The 26,072-nt window shown below is 50.2% G+C and overlaps 1 protein-coding gene across 4 annotated transcripts in view; it reads left to right on the top strand.

Moving 5' to 3' along the window:
* The window catches only part of Coro2a (coronin 2A), a 56,051-nt gene extending 30,509 nt beyond the window's left edge, over positions 1-25,542 (top strand). For 3 of the 4 annotated variants that reach the window (XM_087548942.1, XM_087548941.1, XM_087548943.1), the window contains 10 exons: positions 11,506-11,622; positions 14,227-14,376; positions 15,308-15,487; positions 16,214-16,330; positions 17,838-17,942; positions 18,574-18,670; positions 19,844-19,956; positions 20,231-20,321; positions 21,263-21,534; positions 22,656-25,542. In XM_087548942.1, the coding sequence (XP_087405068.1) occupies positions 11,506-11,622; positions 14,227-14,376; positions 15,308-15,487; positions 16,214-16,330; positions 17,838-17,942; positions 18,574-18,670; positions 19,844-19,956; positions 20,231-20,321; positions 21,263-21,534; positions 22,656-22,787 (1,374 nt within the window). In that variant the 3' untranslated portion in view covers positions 22,788-25,542. 4 annotated transcript variants of the gene reach the window in all.
* The last annotated feature ends 530 nt before the right edge of the window (positions 25,543-26,072 follow it).

Here is a 26,072-nt window from a genome sequence, read left to right as displayed (position 1 = left end):
AAAAAAGTTCGAGTGGTTCCAGCCCATAATCAACTGGCCCCGTTACATATGGGCCTTAGGGAAGGTGAATAATTACATGGGAAGCACATGCCAAGTAATTCTGTTCACCACATCACCAGTAAGCAAATACCACAATCCCAGCACCCCTTTCTCTCTTAAGATAGGATCTCCCTGTGTAGACCATACTAGGCTCAAACTTGCAATCCTCCTGCCTCAGTCTCCTGAATACTACAATTATAGGCATGCACCACCACTGCTCCCCAGGACCTGAAGACGACAACGTATTAGGCTCTTCCTCCTCAAGACTCCACCACATCCCAGTCACACTTCCCTGGGTCCTCGTCTACACAGCACAGACTTTTAAGACCCAAAGTGTAGCCCTAGGAATAAAGGTAATTGTGTAGCTCTGTAAACTACACAGAAAATTGGGAAGTGCAATTGAATGCAGCCCTGGTTATCTTGGATGTGGCTTCCCAGTAGTTAACCTTTGCCACCTTGCGATAAGTGCTTGCACATTTGTGCATGCATTTGTACGTGTGCTTGGAAACAGTCACAGATCTGACCTTTCACCTCTAAGTAATGCCCATCTATCATATACTGCAAGGACAGGACCATTCTTCTGGATAACTACTTACTGGAAATTTAATATGCCGTGATGGTGTGAGAGCAACCAGTCCTTACACCGTTTTTCAATCTGATTTAGATGCCGATTGGCGATCACACATTATGTTTAGTTCTTGTATCTTCTTGTCTTCATTTGAAAATCTTAAATGTTTTATATTCAAGGAGCAAAGGATAGCAATCTTGTGGACTGTGACTAAATTTAGATTTGTCAGGTTGTTTCTGTGATTAGTGTATGGGGATCAGGAATACTGTATACACTCATTTGTGCCCTTCTGGTTCATTGCATCATGGGACAAGGCTGTCCTCTTGGGCTGTTAGCTTTGATAAATAGAGCCAACATGACAACACTCAAGGGAGTATTTGTGAGCCACTTGTTGAAAAGAAATGGCCCTCGCTGGCTGGTGAGATGGCTCCGTGTGTAAAGGTGACTGTCGTCGAGACTGACAACCCGAGTTCGATCTCTGGCACCCAAATGCTGGAAGGAGAGAACCCACTCCTGAAAAATGTCCTCTGACTCCCACACGCGGCGTGTACTGCAGCATGTATCCAAACATGCAATACATGAGTCAATATGATTTTAAAATTTTTAAACAGATTGTGTAGCCAATTCAAAAACAGCATTCGAAAGAAAGATGAATATAGGACTCAGAATTCAAAAAATGAGTTCATTTCCACCTCCCGGAAATGGAGAAGGTCACTAAGCATTTCTAGTAAAAAACCGCATGTGGGCATGGTGGCGCACACCTTTGATCTCAGCACCTGGATGGCAGAGGCGGGTGGCTTTCTGTGAGTTTAAGGCCAACCTGCTCTACAGAGTGAGTTCCCGGGTGGCCAGAGCTACACAGTGAGATCCTGTCTCAAAAAAACCAACCAGACAGCAACAAGCATTCCTACGAATGGACAAGACAGACTTAGAGAATTACAGGGCATTACAGGGCTCATGGAAGGGGATATGAATTAGGGGGTTGGGGACTTGGCTCAGTGGGTAGAGCGCTTGCCTAGCAACCGCAAGGCCCTGGGTTCGGTCCCCAGCTCCGGAAAAAAAAAAAAAAAAAAAAAAACTTGAATTAAGGGGAAATGTATCCCATGTTCATGGATAACCACTCTGGGGCTAAAGTGAATCTTGAGCCCCAGCCTCCACCTCCCCTGTTCAGAGATTATGTACAGGCCTGTTTCCGAGGCCCAAGTCATTGTCCCTTCCTAAGATACAGGGCACGACACGTTTCCTGCTTGGGGCTCGGTGCCCTGGTCTCTCACTGCTTCTGCTCCTACCTCCTAGAACGGTGTGGGAGAGGCCCGAGCTTTGTTTACTCCTGTGCTGGGTTGCTGACTCACAGATTTCCATGGACTAAACACACCATCTAACCATTGTTTATGGTGCTAGGCAGTGTGATTCTAAGTGGTAAAAGGCCTGAGAGAGCTGTGCGGTGGAACCACGGTCTGACTAGAACGCTTGAGCAGTGTTTGGAAGCAAAGCAGGGGAAAGCCTTGGAGAAGCAGACTGGGGCCATTTGAGACAGGCCTTGACTGCCAGGGAAAGACACAGAAAGTGCGTTTCCAAGGAAACAGAGGTTCGGGAGCTGGAGAAGAATGAGTCAGAGTGAGACTTGCTAGTCACTGCTGGGAGACTGGGTACAGGTCAGAGGTAGAGAGGCTCAGATGCCCCTCACTTCCTGCAAGCCTCTCCCAAGCCCTGAGCACCTCTAAGAGGTTCTGTCCACCAAATGAGCCGAGTTCTTCCCTAATTAAGGAATTAATTAGGTCAGGGGATGTAGCTGGCTAGTAGAGTCCACAAGGCCGTGGGTTTGATTCCCAGAGTTGGAAAAAGAATGAAGTAGCTGGTTCCTGGGTTTTCCTACTCAGATTCTTTCTACTTTGCAAGAGCTAATGACGAGAGTCCCGACAAGTTCAGACAACAGACATCAACTTTGTGTGATGATATGCATTAGGGGAGGGGCCTGCATCACACGGGATGGTCCAGGAAGGCCTTCTTGGGGAGATAGCCCTAGATGATGGCTCCAGCTCTAAGGAAAGTGTTCAGGCAGAACCAAAAGCAAGTGCAAAGACCCTGGCAGGGGAGCAAGAGTGTGGCAGAGCCATGCTGAGACTCTCAAGAAGGTGATTTGAGCCACAGAAAGTTTGGGTTTATCTGACTCCAGTGGGAAGCCACTGGAACTGAAACTCAGCCTGGTTTTAGATAAGATTTATGAATCCTTCATCTAACCTCACAGCCCACACCGGCCTGCACTCTGAGCCTGCTGTCCCCACCCTCCTAAATGCTGGAACTATAGGAGTGTATCGTCACACCTAAGGTCCTTTGGGCTGTTTGCAATCTCACACATAGTTCAAGGACATGTCTCAGACGTCCGTGAACACAGGCACAACAACTAGTGCCACCTATGAGCCTATCACACCTTGGTGGGACCATAAAGATAAGGTTCAAGTGTAGCCAGGGCATCTGCACTCCCAGCCTACTCCAGAGCTGCTAGCACTTGTGACACCCAGCTAGAGTATTTCACATTAACTACAAGCACTTTCACATGCACACACGCACACACACACAGAGTTTTTTAATTTAAGTTTTATTTACATTGGTGTTCTGCTTCCATGTATGTCTGTGTGAAGGTGTCAGGTACCCCGGAACTGTGGTTACAGATAGTTGTGAACTGCCTGGGTCCTCTGGAAGAGCAGCCAGCACTCTTAACCGCTGAACTCTCTCTCCAGTCCCCGCACTGACTCTCTCTCTCTCTCTCTCTCTCTCTCTCTCTCTCTCTCTCTCTCTCTCTCTCTCTCTCTGTGAGTGTGTGTGTGTGTGTGTGTGTGTGTACGATTCTGCCACAGCACGTGTGTGGAGGAAGTGGGTCTCTTATCGCTTGTGATCCTGGAGGCCTTGCACTCTTCATTCTTGATGCTCGCAGATTCATAAGCAAGCGTATAAAATAATACAGTGGGGTCCTGGGTGCCTTTATACTGATTATCTGCTACCCATAGCACTGCAGTTCGGTGTAACAACCTTGATAAGGATGTCCAGGTCACTATTGGGCGTAAGTGCCACCCCACAGACCTCTCCCTGCCCCTCCCTTGCACAGCCACTCCTCACCAACCCCACTTCTTCCTTGACCCCTGATTGGCCCTGATCTGTTCCCCATTTCATTGCTGTTATCACTTTAAGGCTGTGTTAATAGGACCGACAGTTCTTTGAGTTTGGAGCACTGGAAGCTCAACCCAGGCCCCCCTCCCAGCTCCCCCCAATCCGTCAGCTGGGGTAGCTCTGAGCTGCACCTGGACTCGCCTGTTTTCACTTAGGAGTGTGGTTCTCGGGAAACCCATCCAGGGTGCTGGGTCAGCAGAGGCAGGGAGGCACAGCCCATTACAACCCTCCCCTCCCTACACCCCCAGACCTCTGCTCAGAGATAGCTGATCTTCCTGTCCTCAGAGTGAGGCAGACTTAGGGAACTTGTAACCTGTATGGGCTGGGTGACTACCAGAAGACAGGACAGCCCCCCCCCCCCCACTATCCGTGCTCTTCAGAGAAAGTTACTTCCCCTCACCTGTCTTCACGGCAGCTGGGTATATGATCTTGTGCCATTACAACTCTCAAAGGATGTAATTTACAAGATTTCCCCCCTCCCCCCCCCCCCCCCCCCCCGGAGCTGGGAACCAAACCCAGGGCCTTGCGCTTCCTAGGCAAGCGCTCTACCACTGAGCTAAATCCCCAACCCCGTAATTTACAAGATTTAAAGATGAAGCGGACCTTAAGATTTGAAGTTGAGAACCAAAAAAAAAAAAAAAAAAAAAGATTTGAAGTTGAAAGCTAAGTAAGCTATATGAGCTGGGCTATTTATTTTTCTTAAAGAATTTTGTCTTGGAAATTCAATTCTGAGGAAGACCATTTAAAAATGAAGAAGGAAGACTGAAATACTAAAGTCAAGGCCACATACTTTCCGGCCCTAAGTACACAGAACTCACTGGCTGTTGCCCTCGCTTTCTTTTGTTTGTTGTTTTTCCAGGTGTTGAGACAGGGTCTCCGGTGTAGCCCTGGCTGACCTGGAACTCCATATGTAGCCCACGCTGGCCTGGAACTCACAGAGATCCAGCCTCTGCCTCATGTGTGCTGGGATTAAAGTGCCCCACACCCAACTTGTTGTTGCGTTTTTTATTTGGTTCAGTTCGGTTCGGTTCAGTTCGGTTCGGCTTGAGCCCTGGCTAACCTGGAACACCCTGTGTAGACCAGCCTGGCCTCCTACTTGTGATCTTCCTGCTTCTCCGTCCCACGTGCTGAGACTGTGGGTGTGTGTACTACCACACCTCTCCCTCTCTCTTCCTTTCTTCCTTCTTTTCTGTTTGTTGCTTTAACATCCTTCGAGATGCTTTCCAGAAAACATACATTATCCCCGTAGGCAATTTGGCGTCATGCTTTTTTTTCTTGAGGGGGGGGCATTTCTTGACTCTCGGCCACCAGGAAAGACAAACTAGATCTTGAAGGGGCTTTGCTATCTTCTCCTGTGCCCTTAATTTCCTATGCTTTTCTAAGTTGCCTCAGTTGCAGTTAATAGGGTATTTAACCATTCACCCACCAAAAGCTACCTAGTAGGAGGCAGGATAAAGCCAGTGGAGAGTTCTTTCCTTTCATACATGAGGCATTGGGCCAAAACCCTACACACACACACACACACACACACACACACACACACACACACACCACACACCACACACCACTCACACACCAAAACACACACACAACACTCACACACAAAACACACACCCAACACACACACAACACACACAAAACACACACACAACACACACAAAACACACACACACAAACACAACACACACACACAAACACAACACACACACACTCACACATGCACACAACACATTCACATGCATGCACATAACACACACACTCACTCACACACATAACACACACACAACACACACACACACACACAACACACACACACTTGGTAGTCTAAAACTACTACCCACACCTATGGCACTTGGGAAGCTGAAGCAGAAGGATAACCCCAACCCAGGCTACCCAGGGACACCTTGTCCCGCAACAAACCAAACAAGCCAAGCATCTGATTGATTCCAGTTCAGGGCTGTTCTGAGTGAAGCTGCCTCTCTGTGATCACTTCCTCTGTGAACACTAAAGACGGCTGCTGTATCATAAGGTAGCCATGAACTCAATGTTCTTAGAAACTGCAGGGTAGGTGACCTGGCATACACCTGTAACCCCAGCAGTCCAGAGGCTGAGGCAGGAGGATTGCCCAGAGTTTAAGGTCAGCCTGGGTTGCACAGTAAGACCTCATCTTTAAAACCGAAACAAATTAAACTTCTCACAACTCTTTCCCTCTTTGGTGGGTAAGTGGATATTGAGATGAGGTCTACCATCGCACCCAGCCAGACTAGGCAGAGCTCACCAGGTAGCCCCAGGTGGCCTTGAAGTGGAGGCGGTCCTCCTGCCTCAGCTTCAAGTGCTTCAGATACAGGTGTGAGCCACCTTTTGTTGAGGATCTGAAATAGAAATGTTTCTTTTCTTTTCCTTTTTCTTTCTTTTTTTAATATATCTTTAGGGCAGGGGCTCTCTATGTAGCCCAGGCTAGCCTCAAGCTGGTGTTTTTCATTGCCTCGGCCTCCCAAAGACTGAGATTACAAGCATAAGCCACCACACCTGGCCACATCCAGTAAGTCTGAACGGGCACTAAATGCAGAGAAAGGGATGGGGACCCACCAGTGCCCTGCTTCCTAGAAGTCAACAGCATAGCAGCCACTTTAGCATAGTAGATGTAGGGTATTTGCACATACTGGAGCCTCACTGACACTGGCCTGTTTGGAAAAAGTATTACCCATTGTCTAGATGGGCTGCTGGGGCCCTATGAGCTATAGATGAGAACCCTGGGGCTGGGTGTGGCAAGAAAGTCTCCTGATCTCCTAATCCACCCTTCCCTGCTGCAGCGGCAGCTCACTGCCTGTTTATGCTTGGCATCTCGCTGGTTCAGAGATTGCCACCAAGCCAGGCCCAGAGAAGTGTGGGCACAAGGGTGAGTGAAAGCAGCATAGCCCCACTGCCCCTACTGAAAGTGCAGGGCAGAGCGCAGCTTGCCTTAGCCTCCTGTCCTAGATCTTACCAGAGTATCTCCCATGCAGAGATTCAAAGCTTAGAAAGGGTGCCACCTCAGGCAAGGTGCCTCTCCCCTGTGCACGGAGCAGTGAGTCTCTGGAAGAAGGCCAGAAGGGTGAGTTTCACAACCTACCCTGCAGCCTTGGCAACTGAAGTCTGCTGGGGTACAAAGGGGAATGGCGAGGTGTGTGCAGAAGCTGCCTGGAACCTCCAAACAGGATAGAAGGTCTGGACTTTGAGGCCTGCGCCTGTACCAGACAGAGCCTCCCAGGGCATGAGGGATGTGAACTTTGGGTGAGGTATAGAAGAAGAAAGGAGAAAACAGACAGAGCCCAGGAGGTAGGCCCTGGGACACTGATATACAAAGACCAGATCAAAGGGGCCTAGGACTTGGGGTCCAAATGATCACCTTAACAGTGCTGGTCTAGAAGAAATGGAGAGGACCGTTCACTGGGTTCTTAAACTGGTATAGGAAGTGGTGTGTGTGTGTGTGTGTGTGTGTGTGTGTGTGTGTGTGTGTGCGTGTGTGCGTGTGTGTGTATGTACATTTGTGTGTGCGCATGTGTGTGTGCATGTATGTGTGTGTATGTGTGTGTGTTTATCTGCGTGCATGTGTCTGTCTTTCCATACATGTGCATTGTTTGTGTGTCTTCTGTGTGCATGTATGCAAGTATATGCACAAGTATATGTATGTGCATATGCACATGTTTGCATATATCCATGTATGTGCTTGTGTGTGTGCACATGTGTTCATGTGTATATTGGTGGATAAGTTTGTGTGTCTGTGTGTGTATTTGACTCTACCCCCACCACCTGAACAGTTTGTTCTCACACTAAATATATCCCTGGGCCCTGGAACATACCAAGCAACAATTAAAGTTGGGTGTGTTTTGGGTGTAGCCCAAGGCAGCTTAGCATATATGACACCCAAGTTCCTTCCCCAGCACCCTACAAAACTGTGGGTGGATAGTTGCAGTGGCTTCAGATGGACCGATGCAGGCTGCTTTGTAGAGCCTTATGCCCCAGCAAATTCTCAGTCCTTACTACACACTTCTCACACACACACACACACACACACACACACACACACACACACACACACTGCAAGTGAATTTTTCAATTCCCCTATTCTGTAGAGGAAGAAACCAAGGCCCTGGGCCGAGCTCAGAGGCCCAGCTTGAACAGTAATGAAGTGGTGTAGCCGAGGTTCAACCCCAGGAAGCAGGAGTCAGCTGAACTTCAGCCCTACTGTGTGATTTCTCTGTTCCCCCACCCAGGCCGCTCCAGCTCCACTTTGTAATTGGGAGGAGCTTGAAGCGGTAAGCTCTCTTGTAGTAGGTCGAGCCATGCTCCCAGGCCCACCATAACTCTCCCTATCCCAGAACCTGGATCTGTAGCTGTCCCACCCCCACCGTTCATTGTACCTTGTAGGAATCCTAACTTCTACCCTCTCCACCTGTCTCAGGGCAGCCCCCATTGACTTGTAGTCCTACACAGTCTTGGTAGCCAGCTCCTGTAACCAGCCAGGCCTGGCTGAGGTTTGAGAGAGGCAGCACTGTCACCCCTGACTTAAAGTTTGGTGTTCCAATAAACCAGAAGCTTCTCCCTGGCTGAGTGCAGATCTAATGGACAGAAAGATAAAAACAGCCTACTAATTGTAAATGCCTCCCAGACAGGCTTTTAGCAGCCTAGTCAATAGCTTCAGACAACTAAATCACTAATGCTCTGGGTCTTGAGTGGGAGGAGTGGGCTGATGTGGCTTCGGCTCTGTGGGCCCCAGAGGAGCCCAGCTCTGATGGTCAACCTAGCCCTGAAGCAACAGACTCTACAGGAGGTGAGGATGAGGGTGTGGTGTAGGTGGCCTGTTGGCTGCTTGCCTAGGATTAGCCCAAGACCTGCCTTGCAATTGGCATTTCCTGAGAAACCTGCAGGGCAGAAACAAGGCCATGGCTCTGGGCCAGAGAACAAAGATAAAGGCCCAGAGCAATCAGACTTATAGCAAAAGATTCTGTATTGCCGTACCCTTTGACCCAGGAAGTGGTACAAGAAAAGGGAAAGAATGTAGGAAGCAGGGCCAGGGCAATCACTCCTCAGAGTATAGGAAGTCCACCAGAAGTTCACTTCGACTTGTTGGGCAGAGGCCCGGCTCTGTTCCTCTGAGTCCCAATGGCCCTGGGAGTGTCCCTCCTCTAGTCTGCTTGAGAGTATTGTGATCCATTAGTGATGCCTGCCACAGGTATAGCATTAGAAAGCCTGGCCTGTGTGTTCACCATTCCTACATGCCTGAAAATGCTTTGAACTCGAGAACCAAGCCTCAACTAACCCTAGAAGGACCATCTGTTCAGAAATGTAGTTATGAGTTCCCACTTCATAGTCCTGGCTGATCTGGAACTTGATATGATATGTAGATCAGATTGTGTTCAGCCTATGGACACTCAGTCCTTCTGCCTCTGCCTCCCAAGTGCTGGGATTACAGAAATAAATGCCTTTTCTGTTTTATGCCAAAAAACACGGAAAATTGCTTTCAAAGAATAATAGTAGTCACACCTATAACCTCAGCACATAGGAAGCAGAGTTGAGGATTAAAAGTACAAAACTGGGCTGGAGAGATGGCTCAGTGGTTAAGAGCAGTGACTGCTCTTCCAAAGGTCCTGAGTTCAAATCCCAGCAACCACATGGTGGCTTACAACCATCTGTAATGAGATCTGATGCCCTCTTCTGGTGTGTCTGAACAGCTACAGTGTACTTATATATAATAAATAAATAAATCTTTAAAAAAAATAAATAAAAGTACAAAACTAGGGACTGGAGAGATGGCTCAGTGATTAAGAGCACCAGGTGCTCTTCCAGAGGTCCTGAGTTCAATCCCCAGCAACCACATGTTGGCTCACAATTATCTATAATGGGATCTGATGCCCTCTTCTGGCACGCAGATGCACTTGCAGATAGAGCTCCATATATATAAAATAAATCTTTAAAAAATTTGCTGTATGATGAGTTGAAGGCCAGCCTGGGCTACAAGAGATTATATCTCAAGAAAAAAGGGGGGGGGGGGAAGAAAATGATTAAAAGAAGTCCATGTTTCCATCATCTGCACACAAACAGTTGTTAGTGCTGCTGCTTCCTACTTACTATTCCTCCTCCCCTCTTCTTCCTCCTGCCTTCTTCCTCCTTCCTTCCTCTTCCTCTTCCTCCTTCCTTCCCCTTCCTCTTCCTCCTCCTTCTCCTTCCCTCAGCCTTGAGATACAGATTTTCTGCCATGGGCATAGTTACTAGTGCTGAGCCTTTACCTCAGCTCCTCCCTGCTTGTGCTTCTCATTTCCTCTCTCACTTAACCCTTTGCAGTCCTACAAGGAAGAGATTGTTACATTTCAAACCTGAGGAAGGGCCTCGAGGAGTGAAAATAGGTAGAGGACGTGATTGGATTTTAATTTTCAAAACCTCACCCTGAGAGCCAGTTGTGGTGCTTATCTATAAATGCCCTGTAGATCAGGAGTTCAAGGCCAGCCTGAGCAACACTGGGCTGGGGAACCCAGTGCACTCTGGGGACTGTGCACTGAATGGCCTAGAGGCTGGGCAAAGAGCTAAGACTGGTCCCTCACAGGAGGCCTAGGGGACATGACCTGCCTGTCCTGTCCAGGAGGCTGTTGCTTCCAACAATGGAGGCAGAGCCATCTAACTGAGCATGGTAACCCTTTCTATTGCCTCACGCATCACTAGCAAATGACACAACTCCCATTTGGGGTGTGTGTGTGTGTGTGTGTGTGTGTGTGTGTGTGTGCATGCATGTACACGTCCTTCCTCCTCCGTGGTGGTCAGGACTGAGCCCAGGGTCTTCAGCATGCCAGGCAGGTGCTCTGCCTCTGATTTCCCTGTTTCCCATGTGTGCGTGACCATTCCACTGCGTCGTCCAGGCTTCCTTTCAGTTCCTGGGCCCAAGAGACCCTCCCGTCTCAGCCTCTAAGTGGCTGGGATAGTAGGACCAAGGCCTAACTAATATCTGATTTTATGTTTAAGTCCAAAATGGCCTCCCTAGTGCTGGGTCACAGATATGTGCCACCTCTCCTGTTGATAAGTAGCCTTTCAACTTGGACTGATGCCTTCAAGGTTCATTCACCGTTTTCCTTTTTCTAGCTGAATAAAATTCCACTGTATAATAACCATGCTCTGCATTGCGTTTCCCACATGTCACTTGGTGAGCATCTGGGTGGCCTCCTCCTTTTGGTTGTCATAGACAATGCTGCTGTGGCCTCCTCCTTTTGGTTGTCATAGACAGTGCTGCTGTAGATGCTAATAGAGGAGTCTCAAGTGGACCCCTATTTTCATTTCTCTCAGGGACGAATCTAGGTCCTTGATGGGTCACTCGGTACCTCTCAGCATTTAATAGCCATGCCATTTTCAGAAATGTCTGTACCACATTAGTTCCAACAGTTGCATGGGATGGAAAAGGCCCAGACTGCACACCTACTGGGCACTGGACACTGGGATAGACCATTCCCATGGTCCTCAGTCCAGCCTGTGAAACACCCATTACATCCTACCCTGTGCCAAGGAGGATGGGAAGGTTCAGAAAGGTTAAGTGATTTCCCCGGGGTCACACAGTGGACATGGGAAAGGTATGCTGCCCTGACTCTTCCCCTTACATTTTCCTGCTTGCTTGGTGATGACTGTCTGACTGACGCTACGGTCCATCCTGCCAGCCTCCTGTGATGCTGTGACAGTCTCCTGATGCCTGTGACACTGTTTTACAGACGGGAAAGTTGGACCCTCACTACCCCAAGGTCTGTGGGCACAGAGGGAACGTCTTGGACATCAAGTGGAATCCTTTCGATGACTTTGAGATTGCCTCCTGTTCAGAAGATGCCACGGTGAGTGCCAACACGTCAGGAGCAGAGGAATGCCGGGAGGAGGATGGAAGGCAGGTACCCAAGCCTGCCCTCAGAGACCAGTCCTGGCTTGGTCTCCATAACACTAGGCTGAGGTGATGTCACAGGAAGGAAGTGAGAGCTGGAGGCAACATTGTGGGTGTGTGGGACTTGGGATCCATGGCACCTCTCTAAGGGCCTCAGTTTCCCCTCCTGTAAAATGTAATGGCTGTAATAGCTTCTGCCCATCTCATGAAGATCCAGTGAGACTAGTGTTCTTAGGGGAGCTCGACCCTTGGGGATTTGGAGATGCTGTGAGGAGACCAAGAAAGATCGGGCCATGAATAAACGAAGGACAAGGAATGGACTTATGTGAACGTAGACCCAAAACCACCCCAAGAGGCCAACCAACCCCAAATCTGTGTCACTGGGGGGTGATCTCAAACTCCTGGATTCAAGCAATCCTGTTCCGAGCTCCTGAGAAGCTGGGAGCATAGATAGCAGTCTTCGATACACCCAGCCCCCAGTGAGCTTGAGCTCAAGGCCCAGGCCAGGAGCACACACTTTTCCACACAATGTTCAGCACTGTTTTTTGTCCCTCTGGCACCCACTTCAAAGATACAGTGGTCGTGACTTAAAACAAAGGGCGCAGTCATAAGCCAATAATTAAAGTATGGATGGTCCTGAGAGATGGGGGTGGGGAGTGAGGGGGTCCTGCCAAGCCTGACAACCCCGTGTATCCATCTCATGGACTCCCATGGTGGCCAGAGAGAACTGACAAGTCGTCCACAGAACTCCACAAACCCAGCAGTAAATGTGTGCATGCTCACACACTCAATAAATAAGGGCAATGTAATTGGGTGTGGATAAAGCCACAGTCAGCCTTTCTTGTCACCCTGCTGTATTCTTTTTATTTTATATATATATATATACACATTATATATATACATTAAATATATATTATTTATTTATTTAATGTATATTACAGATGGTTGTGAGCCACCATGTGGTTGCTGGGATTTGAACTCAGGACCTCTGGAAGAGCAGTCAGTGCTCTTAACCACTGAGCCATCTCTCCAGCCCACCCTGCTGTATTCTGACTATCACTCTGTCTTCCCAGCACCCTACTGAGTGGGCTGTTTCATAGACAAGCTGGGGATCAGAGAGACACAGCAATTTTCCCAACGTTGCACAGCACAGGCGGCAGAACTGGCTTCAAACTGAGGCCTGTCTGACTTTGGGAACCTCTTCTCTGTCCTGCTTCCCTTGAGAGAAATGACTACATAGAGCAGAAGTGATGGACTGCTAGAAATGTCAGTGCTGCAGGATGCAGCCGCTGAGTTCCTAAATTTAGCTCAGGGCTGCTCGACAGCTGAGACAAAAAGAGAAAGAGACTTTATTATGGAAGGAAGCAGGGTGGGGGAAAGATAGAGAACACTGAGAAAGCTGGTTGGTGGTGCACACCTGGAATCCCAGCTCTGGGGAAGCTGAGGCAGGAAGATCTCAAGTTCAAGGCCAGCCTCATCCTCAGTTGTATGTAAGAGTTTGTCTCAGAGCAGAAAGTTCCGGGTAGGAGCTTGGGGTCAGGCCTGAGAACTTGGCTGGTCTCCAACCCTCAGGCTTATGCAAAACACAGCTGCTCTCCTCAAACCTCTCCTTTAAGGACTGCTCCGAAAATCCCCCTAAAAGATATTACAAACAGGGTGTTTTGTTTTAACTGGGGGGGGGGGTTTGTTTTGAGACAGGGTCTCACAGTGTATCCCAGGCTGACCTTAAAATTATAATCCTCCCACTGTGGATCCCTAGTGCTAGGATCACGGGCATGAACCACCACACCCTACCAGGTCTTCCTGAAAGGCTTCTTTCTGCGTGCTCTGGGGGAGGGGAAGGAACAGGATGCTGGGGCAGGGATGGTAGTGGGGGATGGGGGGCTAGGGGGACTGGGGGGACTGGGTGACTACAACCCCACTGCATGTAAATGAATCCTTGCAAAGTGCTCCCTGCTCCTCCTCCCCAGGACATGGTAGGTGCCATTTCCTTCAGGACACGCCTCCCCCTCCTAAGCCCAGACCTGTCTCCCTCCAGACCCACACACAGAGCAGGTACAGTTCATGGCCTGATGTTAAGGCCAACACCAGGAAATGTCCCTGAGCTGCAAGCAAAGCTTCGTGGGAAACCTGCGTATCTTTGGGATAGGATCTGAACACCAGCGAGAACCCAGCAGAACACGAGAGAGCGAGCACGTTTCCTGGGCTCCATGTCCTATGCTTTCCCTGTGGTCCTGTGTTGTATTTTTCCGGGACGGAGACCTTACCCTTTGCCCTGTAGCCCCTTCCATCCTGGGTCCACCCTGCCTGCTCAGCTCAGGTCATGGTGATGGTCAAAGCCCCTGGGGCAAGTTTGAGAGTAAGGCCTGTCTTCTAGTCAAGATCAGCCCTGCTTATAAGTGGAGGGCTTTGGGGAGTCTCCAGTTTCACCCTGCAGTCGGGGCCCCAGCGGAGGGCAACAACAAGGTCCTTCTGCCAGGCGCTAGTAAATCTCTGGCTTATGATAGCAACAGCCTCGAGATGCCCCCAGCTCACACTCCTGCCTGTGTCTCCCCTCCAGATTAAGATCTGGAACATCCCCAAGCAGCTGCTGACCAGGAACCTCACAACCTACAGGAAGGAGTTGATGGGTCACGCACGCAGGGTGGGGCTGGTGGAGTGGCACCCCACAACTGCCAACATTCTCTTCAGTGCTGGCTATGATTACAAGGTGAGTCTGAGGCTCCCGTACACAGGAAACCACACACAGCGGCACTTCTAGAAGCTTCTCTGAGAGCTCTGTTGACTAGAAAGACTCAGGCAAGGTGTTGGCAGCCTACTGCTTCCACAGGCCTTACTGTTGACTGCCTCCGTGTGAGTGTGTGTGTGTGTGTGTGTGTGTGTGTGTGTGTGTGTGTGTCCTTGCTTCCTCTCACTGTTAGATTGAGAACCCTTCCTCACCTGTTGTGACCTCATGTCTACTAACTACATCTGTCAAGACCTTGTTGACAGACAGTCCCATTTGAGGTTCTAGGTAGACAGGATCGGGACACAGTTCAGTGCACTCAGTCAACCTCAGGGGAGTGGGCTGGGCTCACCGGACACTTCCCCCATCTCCACCTAGTGCCCAGAGGTCATGGGCCATGGTGACTGCGACCCACCATTCCCAGCACTGGAGACTCTCGGAACCTGTGGCAGCTCATCCTTAGGCTGTGGCTACAGGCTCCTTTGACATCCCTGGTTATGAACAGAAAGCAAGGTGTACTACTCCTGAAAAAACCTCACTGGGTTTGGGGATTTAGCTCAGTGGTAGAGCGCTTGCCTAGGAAGCACAAGGCCCTGGGTTCGGTCCCCAGCTCCGAAAAAAAGAACCAAAAAAAAAAAACCTCACAGCCCAGGTCCTCCCAACATAAACGTTTTGTTGCTCAAAGGCTGGTGGTGATTTTCTTCAATTAGACAGCCTGACTCCCAGCAGCATCCCGGCTGTGCATACAGCCTCAGCCACACCCCTCAGGAGTGCCCTGGCTGCCAGCTGCACCTTCCCTCCTGGGAGTACTGTGTTTCGCCACCCCACCGCTGCTGCCGCTGCTGCCTGCTGTTGTGTGGCTGTGGGGGCTGGGAGGAAGGGCCACTGTGCTCAGAGACAGCACTCTGCCGGGCAGGTGATGGTGTGGAACCTGGACACAAAGGACTCTGTAATTTCTGGGCCGGTGAGGACAATCAACTGTCACCAAGATGTGATCCTCTCCATGTCCTTCAACACCAACGGCAGCCTGCTGGCCACCACCTGTAAGGACCGCAAGATTCGGATTGTTGACCCCCGACTAGGGATTGTCCTCCAGGTTTGTGCTGGGCCGAGGTTCCAGGGATACTTTGGGAATGGGGTGACAGACAGCATTGTCAGCAGCTGGGCTCAGCCTCTGGAGGCAGCCTCCCTAGCTGGCCTCAGCATCATGGGAGAGGGGGGTGTTGAGATATGCTGTGTCCACTCTACAGATGAGAAAACTAAGGCCAGAGAAAGGAAATGATTAGCCTGTGTAGAGAGGTGGGCTGTGAACCTGTTCTGACCTCAGAGCTGGTCATGTGCCTCTTCTCTGTCACTGGCCAAGGGTCAGGGGCCGCCTTAGGCCGGTACTTTCTGCTTTCTGAGCCTGTGCTCAGAAGCTGCAGTGGACCACTCATCCTTCCTCATTGAAGTTGAATAGGACAATTCGAGTGCCAGTACATAGCCACGCCCTCCTGCCTGGCTCAGGGCAAGTGCTCACTGTGGAGCAGGGTATGATGGCACATGTTGTAATCTTGAGACAGGAGGAGTGAGGGTTCAAGGCCAGCCTGGGCTAGATCACAAGGCCCTGTGTCGAGAAAAGAGCGGAGAGGGGAGAGGTTTGCCCAACTCTATTCAGAAGCGCTCGGTAGAATGAGAGATTTCACTTGAGGACAGGAAGAACCTATGACAGCAAGGTTGCAGCAGGAGCCAAGTGGAGAGGGAGGCAGGAACCCCACCTGCAGCTGGGAGTCCCCTCCCCTCAGCTCCCCAACACTGACCACACCTATCCACTGACCTCCAGGAAGCCAGCTACAAGGGGCATCGGGCCAACAAAGTACTGTTCCTGGGGAACCTCAAGAAGCTGCTATCCACGGGTACGTCCCGCTGGAACAACCGGCAGATGGCCCTGTGGGACCAGGTGAGTCTGTACCTGGCCTCTCCATCGCCCTGCAGCCCAGCCCCACCTCCCTTTGCTCACATGCGCGCACGCGCGCGCGTGCACACACACACACACACACACACACACACACACACACACACGTACCTCTCTCTTCCTTCAGCTTCGCACTTAGTCAGCGGGCAGCAGGGCTGGGGGCCAGGGATGAGTACCAGCCAGCCAGGCTTGTACATCTCCTGATTCCGGAAGGAGGTGGGGTCCCAAGAGAGGCTCTGGGGAGGGGCTAAAGCAAGGCGGGGGACATCCGGAGAGCAGGTCCAGGGCTTGCACAGGCCCACTGTGGTTGGAAGGTAAGCAGGGCTGTTCTGTGTTTTCAAGAGCTGGGGACAGAATGCAGGGCCTCCCACCTACCTGCGGTAAAGCACATCTGTCTCCTTCATTTTGTTAAAATAAATGGGTAGCTGGACCTAGCACTTAGCGATGAAGGAGGACTGAGAGCTACATATTGAGTTAAGTCCAGCATGTGAAAACTTATGTGCCTGAAAGCCTTGGTTACAAGGACAGTGAGTTCAAGGCCAGCCTCAACACTGCCTCTCAGTTCTCAATTTTATTTTTTTCTTATTTTTTTAAGATTTATTTATTTTATGTATGTGAGTACACTGTTGCTGTACTCAGACACACCAGAAGAGGCATCAGATCCCATTACAAATGGTTGTGAGCCACCATGTGGTTGCTGGGATTTGAACTCAGGACCTTTGGAAGAGCAGTCAATGCTCTTAACCACTGAGCCGTCTCTCCAGCCCAGTTCTCAATTTTAAAAGAGATGTGTAGATGTAGCTCAGTGGTGGGGTGTTTTCCCAATATCATGAATCCCCAGGTTTAATTTTCAATGCTGGAAAAAGAAAAGAAAAGGAGAAAAGAAAAAAAAAAAAAAAAACCAGCCAGGTCGGTCATGCTTACAATCCCAGACAGGAGAATTGCTCTGAGTTCGAGGCTAATGTAGACTACAGAGTGAAGCCCCGTCTCAAATACTTTTCAAAACGATTTGTGAAGAACAAAACTGCTGACAAAGATGACTCAGGGGCTAAGAGTACTTGATGCTCTTGCAGAGCCCCAGGTTTGGTTCCTAGCACCCATGTGGCTGCTCACAACTGTAACTCTAGTTTCTGAGAGTCTGACGCCCTCTGCTGGTATACTCGGGCACTGCATGCACATGGTGCACAGACATGCATACAGGCAGAACACCCACACACATAAAATTAAAAAATGCATAAATATTTTTATAAAAGGCTGACTGTGGGATGGGGCAGTGCTGCCTAAATATCATTTCCTCCAGAGAATAATCCACAGACTCTGTCTTGAAGACCAGGACCTCTTTCCAAAACTTGTCACACAGAACAGCAAGCTTTCTATCTCAAACAACCGCACTCATACACCCACGGCAGCCAGGGCAGCAGTTAGAATCTCAGGACCAATGGGGGGTTCCAGGAGTGGTCCTCCAGACGTGATGGTCTCCCTTCCCTTGCAGGACAACCTTTCTGTGCCCCTCACAGAGGAGGATTTGGATGGCTCCTCTGGTGTGCTATTTCCCTTCTTCGACTCGGACACCAGCATGCTGTACATTGTGGGGAAGGTCAGTCTGGCCTAGGAGGGAGGCAGCCCTCTGGACCACTGATACAGCAGATAAGATATACTAAGCTTAGGTCTGGGGATGTTCAGAGAACATCCTAGGGTCCTTGGGGGTACAGGGTGGAGAAGACACCTGGCCTTCCCTTCCTTCCTAGCTCCTCTAGGGCCACCTGAACCGGGGGCTTTGGTGTGACCCCACCCAAGCTTGTTCCTCCCAAACTCATGGTCCAGATGGTGGTTCTCAATGGGGAGTCTTTGAATTTGAATCAGAGTAGCTCTCCATGGGTGGGGATGTCCTGTATCTAGAATCCCTTTTCCCTATTCATTCTTCCGAGTGACTCTGACAATGTAAAATGTCCTCATGGCTGAGAGCCAGGGTGGTCTCTGAGGCCAGTCATTCTGACTGATTGTCATGTGGGAATTTTCCTAGGGCTTCTGCACTAGAGAAACGTAGGTGGGCCAGGTTGTTGGTCAGGGACTTAGCCTTGGCAACTGGCAAAAAATGCTTCCCGGCATCCCTGTATGATATGGGTCCACCAGCTGTCCACTCTGAAAGTCAGGGTGTTGGTACTTAGTCACCAGGGCCAGTGCAGCACTGGTGGCCCAGCACTGACTCTCTGGGTTGCCCTCCCCAGGGAGACGGGAACATCCGCTACTATGAGGTGAGCACTGAGAAGCCTCACCTGACCTACCTGACTGAGTACCGCTCCTACAACCCACAGAAGGGGATCGGTGAGTGGCACTCCAGAGCCATGTGGGGGTCAGGGCACCGGGGCTAGGCCTTGGTGCAGGAAAACATCAGGGAATGACAAAGGGGTCTATGGGCTGTATCCATCTGTTTCTTGATGCCAGTATCAGTACTGAAGCTCGGATGAGTTGGGACAAGCACAGCATGTTGGGGCTCTTGGCTCTAGAATTCCAAGAGGGTTGCCACTGGTGGTGCCTCTCGTATTACCAGATTCCTAAGACAGGGCAAGGCATTTGGCCAATGGGAGCAGGAGGATCCGGAGGTCAAGGTCATCCGTATCTGTATCATAAGCTCAAGGTCATGGCAGGCTTATTTGTGACCTTGTATCAAACAAACAAAGGAAAAAGAGGGGGAAAAAAGAACTGGAGTGGCCATGTCAGGAACATTTAGAAAGCCAGGTTTAGCAATGTACATCTGTAATCCTAGGCTCAGGAGGCCGAGGAGGCCCAAGTATCAGAAGGTTATGGCCAGCCTGGATTATATAACAGCAGGACCCTGCCTCAAAAAAAAAAGAAAAAACCCCAAACAAATGAGGGTTTGTGTTGTATGTATAATGTGTGTTGTTGTTGTTGTTATGTGTAATCCGAGCAGTCAAGAGATACAAGAGATAGAAGCTGGGGGCTGGGGATTTAGCTCAGTGGTAGAGCGCTTACCTAGGAAGCGCAAGGCCCTGGGTTCGGTCCCCAGCTCCGAAAAAAAGAACAAAAAAAAAAAAAAAAAAAAAGAGATAGAAGCTGGAGGGTCAAGAGTTCAAGGCCACTCTCTGCTCCATAACAAGTTTGAGGCCGGCATTGGCTCCATGAGATCCTGTCTCGAAAAATAAAATACAAAATCGGCATTTAGGTTCTGTGAGGGTGGAAATAGGGGCCTTCGAGCAGAGTAGACCGGCTTCAGGATCCAGCTAAAATGATAAAAATAAGAAATAAAATAATAAACCTTGAAGATGGAGGCTCTGCTTAATTATGGGATCCCGCTTTGTTTCCAGGGTCAGGGCAGCCCAGCTCAGCTATTGGCGAGGAGCTACCCACAGAGGAGAGACATGGGAGGAGGGCAGTTTCTGATCACAGGCGTGCAGTCTGCCTTCGCGCTGCCCACTGGGTCTCTGCAGCCCTAGCCGTGCCAGGATTTCTCACATTTCCTTGCCCATCTGGCCACAGGTATCATGCCAAAGAGAGGTCTCGATGTGTCTTCCTGCGAGATCTTCCGCTTCTACAAACTGATCACAACCAAAAGCCTCATCGAGCCGGTGTCCATGATTGTACCCCGGAGGGTAAGCGATGTGGGCCTGTCTCAGGGACATATTCACCTAGAAGGGCACAGAGCCCGGGGGTGTCAGAATCCCAGATCCCAGTCCGATATTGTGGGAGCCCTTCTCCGGGTCAGTGTGAACGGCCCTCGGACCTGGAATGCTGAGTCTGATCCCCCACTCGCTCTGCTGTGCCCTTGTGTCCCGGCCTGGGCTCCTCACAGCAGGGTTTGGGAGAGAGGGAGAGAGAGAGAGAGACTCCAAGGCTCAGCCTTCACTGTCCCCATTTCCTCTGCAGTCAGAATCCTACCAAGAGGACATCTACCCACCCACCGCAGCTGCCCAGCCCTCCCTGACGGCCCACGAGTGGCTCAGCGGAATGAACAGAGGTGAGTGAGGGAGGCTGGGAGCAGGCTACTAGGGTAGGAAAATGGAGTCCTTGAGGTCCCGAGCAACTGAGAGATTTGGCCTGGATCTTTATTTTGTTGTGTCCTGGTCGGCCAGCCCTGCCCCCCCCCCCGTGACCTGGTCCCTAAAACCCCTTCTGGTAAAAAGGACATCACTCCATAGAAAAACTGCCACTGTGGCTGCAGAGTGTCTGGGTGCCTCAGCCACATTCCTCCGTCCCTCCCCCATTTCCTCTGGTTATTCTGTGACCCAAGATTCTCTAAGCAATAGACCACTGCCTGACTGGATTCTGCCCCATTCTTGCAATGCAGGCTCTGTCCGCACCTCTGCAACACCCCCACGTTACTTCACGCATCCCTAGAGCATGGGAGGCCTACTACTACATCCCTCTTCTCAGACACTTCCGTAGGCCCTGCTCATCCCCCCCACCAGCCCCCAATCTCCTGCGTCTACAACGCTTGTCTGAAGATGTCAAAAAAACAAAACAAAACAAAACCACTATTTTGCTAGACAGATAGCAGAAGATAGTGGGTCTTTTCCTTACAAAGCAAAGCCAAGGCCAGGCAGGGTGGCTCATGCCCTTGGGAGAGCTGAGGCAAGAAGACTGAGTATAGAGCCACCCAGAACTACAGAGCAAGACCCTGTCTAGGGGTAGAAGGGAGAGAGAAAGCCAGGCTTCATCTGAGGAACTCAAGCATCTGGAGGCAGCTCCAGGGTGTGCACGTGTGCTCCGCTGTTCGGTTCGTTCGTACATTGCTGGTTTCCTTTCCCACACATGTGCTTCACATGTTGGTACCTGATTGTCCTAGAATGGGTTCGAGACTATCCTCAGAAGCCTCTGCCATGGTTCTAAGTGCCTGCCTGTGTCCACGCCCATCTACCCATGGTCAGTCAGTTCACAGCCTCCTGCTTCCACCCCCAGGGCCTATCATGATGTCCCTTAGACCCGGCTCCGAGCTGCTGGATCCTCAGGCACTGCCTCCGGAGAGACTCCTCTCCAATTCTGTGGTCCAAGTTTCACCTCAGCCCTTAGAACCCGTGAAACAGCCGGCCGAAGATGGTGACCAGGCACCCTTCTCTCTATTGGAAGAGAAGGTAACGAAGTGGACCACGGAGCATCAGCTGGAGGAGAAGTCCTGGCTCACCAACGGCTTTGACATTTTCGAATGCCCGCCACCAAAGACAGAAAATGAGGTAGGAGGGGAGAGGCCTGCAGGATGGGAGAGGGTGGTGGACTACGAGGGTAATGAGGTCAAGGGCAGGTAGCTGGGTGGCCTGGGCTGGGCCTTAACTCACTTGGGGAATTTAATCACCACATGGGCTCTGAACAGCAGCCATAGACCAAGATGATGGATGTGTAGAATACGGTGGTGAGAATGGTCTGAAGTGCAGAAGGGCATGGCTTGGTGCCATTATGGTCCTAGTACCGCACTGAGATTTTGAGACTTGTGTTTCGAGGCAGCGTGCATTCAGCCTCTGCTGTACGCTGGGTTGGTGGACAACCGCTGTGGACAGGCTGCTAATGGGAATAGCCTCAGCCTCAGTTCCCACACTGGAAAGGGAGGTACTAACACTGGCACCCTAAGGAGATATCATAAGCATTTTGGGGAATAGCAGAGACCCTTGCCAGCACCTAAGGGCTATTTCGTACAGTGGTAATTATGGTAAGGGATTAGTTTTCACTTCCCAAAGGAGAAAACTGACTCATAGGGCAGGTGAGGTGATTTGCCTGTGTATTAGCAACTTCTTACTGTTGTTGTTGCTGCTGCTGCTGCTGTGACAAAAGGCTTGGCAGAAACAACTTAAAGCATGGTGGAGAAGGCAAGGCAGCAGGAGCTCAGGGCGGCGGGCTGCGTGGCCTCCACAAGCCAGAGGCAGAGACGGGTGCTGGCACTCAACTTTCAGCCCAGGATCCCAGCCCATTTATTAATGCTACCTACAGTTAGGGTGGGTCCTCCCCCTCTCAGTTAACTCGGTCTAGAAACTCCATAGGTGATTCTAGATCCCGATAGGTTAATATTAGCCACATAGTCTTGTGATGGAAAAAAACAAACCACCCCAAGTCTTCAGGCTTCCGGTCCAAATGCCCTTTGCTCTACCCCTCAGGGATCTGGGGAGGAGAAATAGGATACAAACACGGTGTTATTTGAACTTCGCTGTTGGGTAAAGTCATTGAGGCTTTCGCCACGGCTGAGAAATGGCTGTCCCCTGTTAATATAACCTCTGTCACCAAGTCAAAAGTTTGCGGCTTAGCCTCTGTGCGGTTGCCTATCCCAGCCACCCAGATGACCTCACTCTGCACTGTGCTTCCGCAGCTGCTGCAGATGTTTTACCGGCAACAGGAGGAGATCCGGAGGCTCCGGGAGCTGTTAATCCAGAGAGAGGTCCAGACCAAGCAGCTGGAACTGGAGATCAAAAACCTGCGGATGGTCTTAGGACAGTTCTGAGCAGAGGTCTCCTCCATCCTTGCCCTCAGGGACACCGCTAGGCTCTGTGGAGAGGTCCAGAACCAAACCGCAGGTCCCCGAGAACAACCACTATTTCTATATTTTATACCAGGAAAACAAAACTCTGTTTCTGAAAGAGACCCCACTGGGACATGGTGCCGCTTTCCTGTCGCCTTCTCGAAGCTGCAGTTCCTGCCCTGGCTGGTTTAGATTACACCCTACCTTCTGCTGAATTCTGATTTTAAGGGCTGGTGAGGAGCTATGACCTCCCAGAGGGGAAAAACTTGAAAGAGCTGGAAGGATTTGGGTAGGTCAACCTGCCTGTGGTTTGCAACTCTGGCCATAGACTAGGAGGCAGTTTTGCTCAGTGGGCTCATTCCAGAAGATACCCCCGGCTCCATCAGCCGGCTTTGGAATAGCTACTTTGACAGCTAAATTATTTTTTAGAAGTTCGAAAAACGGGCTGGGGATTTAGCTCAGTGGTAGAGCGCTTACCTAGGAAGCGCAAGGCCCTGGGTTCGGTCCCCAGCTCCGAAAAAAAGAACCAAAAAAAAAAAAAAAAAAAAAAAAGTTCGAAAAACACTGCACTGGTCATTTTATAGTAAGGAAACTGAGGTCCAGAGAGAGAGAAGTAAGATCTGTTTCCTGGCAGGGCTGAACTGAGGTCCTGTCCGTCTGGGTCTGTCTGACAATGCTGTTGCCAGTCCCCACAGTAAGATCCTTTGGTTCTGCCTGCAGCTGTGTCCAGACTTATCTGATAACCTCTTACTGAATGCTTTTCTCTCTGGTCTCGGTTTTTCCATTTGAGCAAGGGGAAGGTTCGAATGAGCTGCCCACTCTGTGACTTTCCACCAGAGACTAGATTTTGACCGTACCCTTTGACGTGATGACCTCAATTGAGTGCAGAAATTCAGTCTGGCAGAGGGGCTCAATCTGAGAGGAATGAGTGAAGATTTAGCCCGATCCTAAACCACAGACAGGCGGCCAAACCCATCCTTCCAACCAGAATCAGTCACATGTGGGTAGAATGTTCCATAGGTAGGGACACAGACCCTCAGAGCCGTGTCCATGTCTGTTGTCTCCAGGAGGGCAGAAACATACTTCCACCCAGGGTATCTAAAATCCTCTGGGAGGTGGGGGGGGGGGGGTGTCCAGTACTGGATGTGACAAAGCCACCAGTAAGGACTCTGGTTGACTGCACTGGGTGAGAAAATGGGTCCAGATGGCACCTGGTCTGAAAGCCTGCAGCCCTCCCTTGTGTGTCTTGTGCCCAATTCTGAGGCTCTTTTCTTTCTTGTTGTACAGCAAGCCCAGCTGGTGCCTGAGAAGAACTTGAGACAAGGTTTACAGGAGATACCCCCACCCCCATCGCCCCCTGAACAGATAGTGTTTCTCCATCACTCAGGGTCAGGCTGGAGCTCAAGGAAGAATTGCAAGGGCCATCCAGGCTAACAGGTTTCAACCCACGTTGTCCATTCACACCCCCCTGGATGCACATACTGATGACCAGGCCTGCCCACTGAAGCTGACCCTGCAGTGGGAGGTGTAGCCCTCTGGACAAGCTGCCTCGGTGGCTTCCTTAAAATGGGGATGGAGGCACTTTTGCCTCATATCCTGCTCCTGTATTGGCCATGAGTACAGAAGTACAAAGCCGGCTTGCACATGGCCACGTCACTCACCGTCGCTGGTATCTGCACACACCAGAGTCCTGTGCTCCTTGGTTTGTTCTCTGTCACTACACTACACTACACTAGGACTCCATACTGTGCTATGCTCGCCTTATCTGAGTAAGAGTCTCCAGGCATCGACAGGGACCTGAAGCCCCTGGGAAGGGGCTCTCTCATTTGTGACCAGTATGTCAGTTTGTAAAACTCCAACCCCATGTTCAGAGGGTAGGATGGCCTCCTAGTGAAGAAACCAGCCCAAAAAAACACTGGCTGCCACATCTATGTGGCTAGATGTGGGGTCCAGGGAGCTTCTCATCCCATTTCTGCACAACACCATCCCCTTAAAAAGGCTATCTCCACTGTAAGGGAACCAGACCTCACATTCAGGAACAGGTCACAGGCGGCTATGAACAAATTTATTTTTTGTTTTGTTTTTTTACATCTAGAATAAATTATTTAAATTATTTCATAGCAAGGGAGAGGGATAGGTAATTTTTATCAGATATTTTTTTAAGTCATCTTTTTTTTTTTTTTTTAAGATTTGTGTTTTTAGTTCTTGAGCTAATGGAGCAACACTGCCCACTAAGGCAGTGTCCACCCAAGCAGCAAAGAGGCCCTCATCCCCTTCCTTCATGCCTTGGGAGCTCCCTTTCTGTTGACTCAGGAACTTCGTGTGGATGAGGAGAGTGCTTGGAGATGAGCTTGTACCCCCTTAACCCTAGAATAGTCCTGCTTCCTGGAACAAAACTTGAGGTCGTGTCCCAGAGGGAAACAGGAAGCGAGAAACGGACCTGCCTACGCTTTTCATCTGAAACCGTGCCTGAAGCTGTTTGAGTGATTGTTTTAATGTTTCTTAAATTCCTTGTACCTTTGTAAAAAAAAAATAATTAAGAAATAAAAGTTAAAATAGATACAGAATCGTGCAATGTGCAATGGGAGAATATGACAATCATCCGTGGGTGGTAATTCCCACCTTTAATCCCAGCGCTTGGAAGGCTGAGGCAGGGGGATTGAGAATTTCAGACCAGCCTGGGCAAAGAGTCTGAGACCCTGCCTCAACCAAAATAATAATAAAACACCAGACTCGATATTGCAATGCTTGATTTCCTTTTGTTAATTCGTTCTACAAGTACTAGGTGTCTGGACCAAACGCTTGCTGGCAAACTGGCCAGTAAGGACCTAATATCCTTATAAGCGTTTGCACTCGTGGTTGGGAGAATTCGTGAGGGCTACAGGATGGGGCAGGGTGGTCAGGGTGCTCTGGAGAAGTAAAGGAGGAGATAGGCCAAACTCTCAAGTGGATAAGAGACAGTGAACAGCAGCCGTACCTCAAGCCAGAATGGCAAAATCCCGAGGCTGGAAAATGGGTGGATCAACCACTCAGGGCAGGAAAGGTCGGAGCATCTTCAGGGCCCGGGGTTTTGAAGTTTTAGCCTGATGATAATTGGGGTTTCCTGGAAGTCTGTTTCAACCTCACCTCCACCCCTGCCCCTTCAAGGCTGATCTCAGGGTGGAAGCACTACAGGAAAAGGGCAAAGTGGGGTGTAGGAAATGTGGGCTATCTGGACAGGCCACACCAGCTTCCACGCATCTCCGCAGTTTGCCAAAAGTCAGAAGC

The sequence above is a fragment of the Rattus norvegicus genome, chromosome 5, assembly GCF_021556685.1.
Source record: "Rattus norvegicus strain SHRSP/BbbUtx chromosome 5, alternate assembly SHRSP_T2T, whole genome shotgun sequence".
Classification (NCBI taxonomy): domain Eukaryota; kingdom Metazoa; phylum Chordata; class Mammalia; order Rodentia; family Muridae; genus Rattus; species Rattus norvegicus.
The sequence above is the reverse complement of the archived record's forward strand: the minus strand, read 5'-3'. Positions and strand labels throughout refer to the sequence as shown.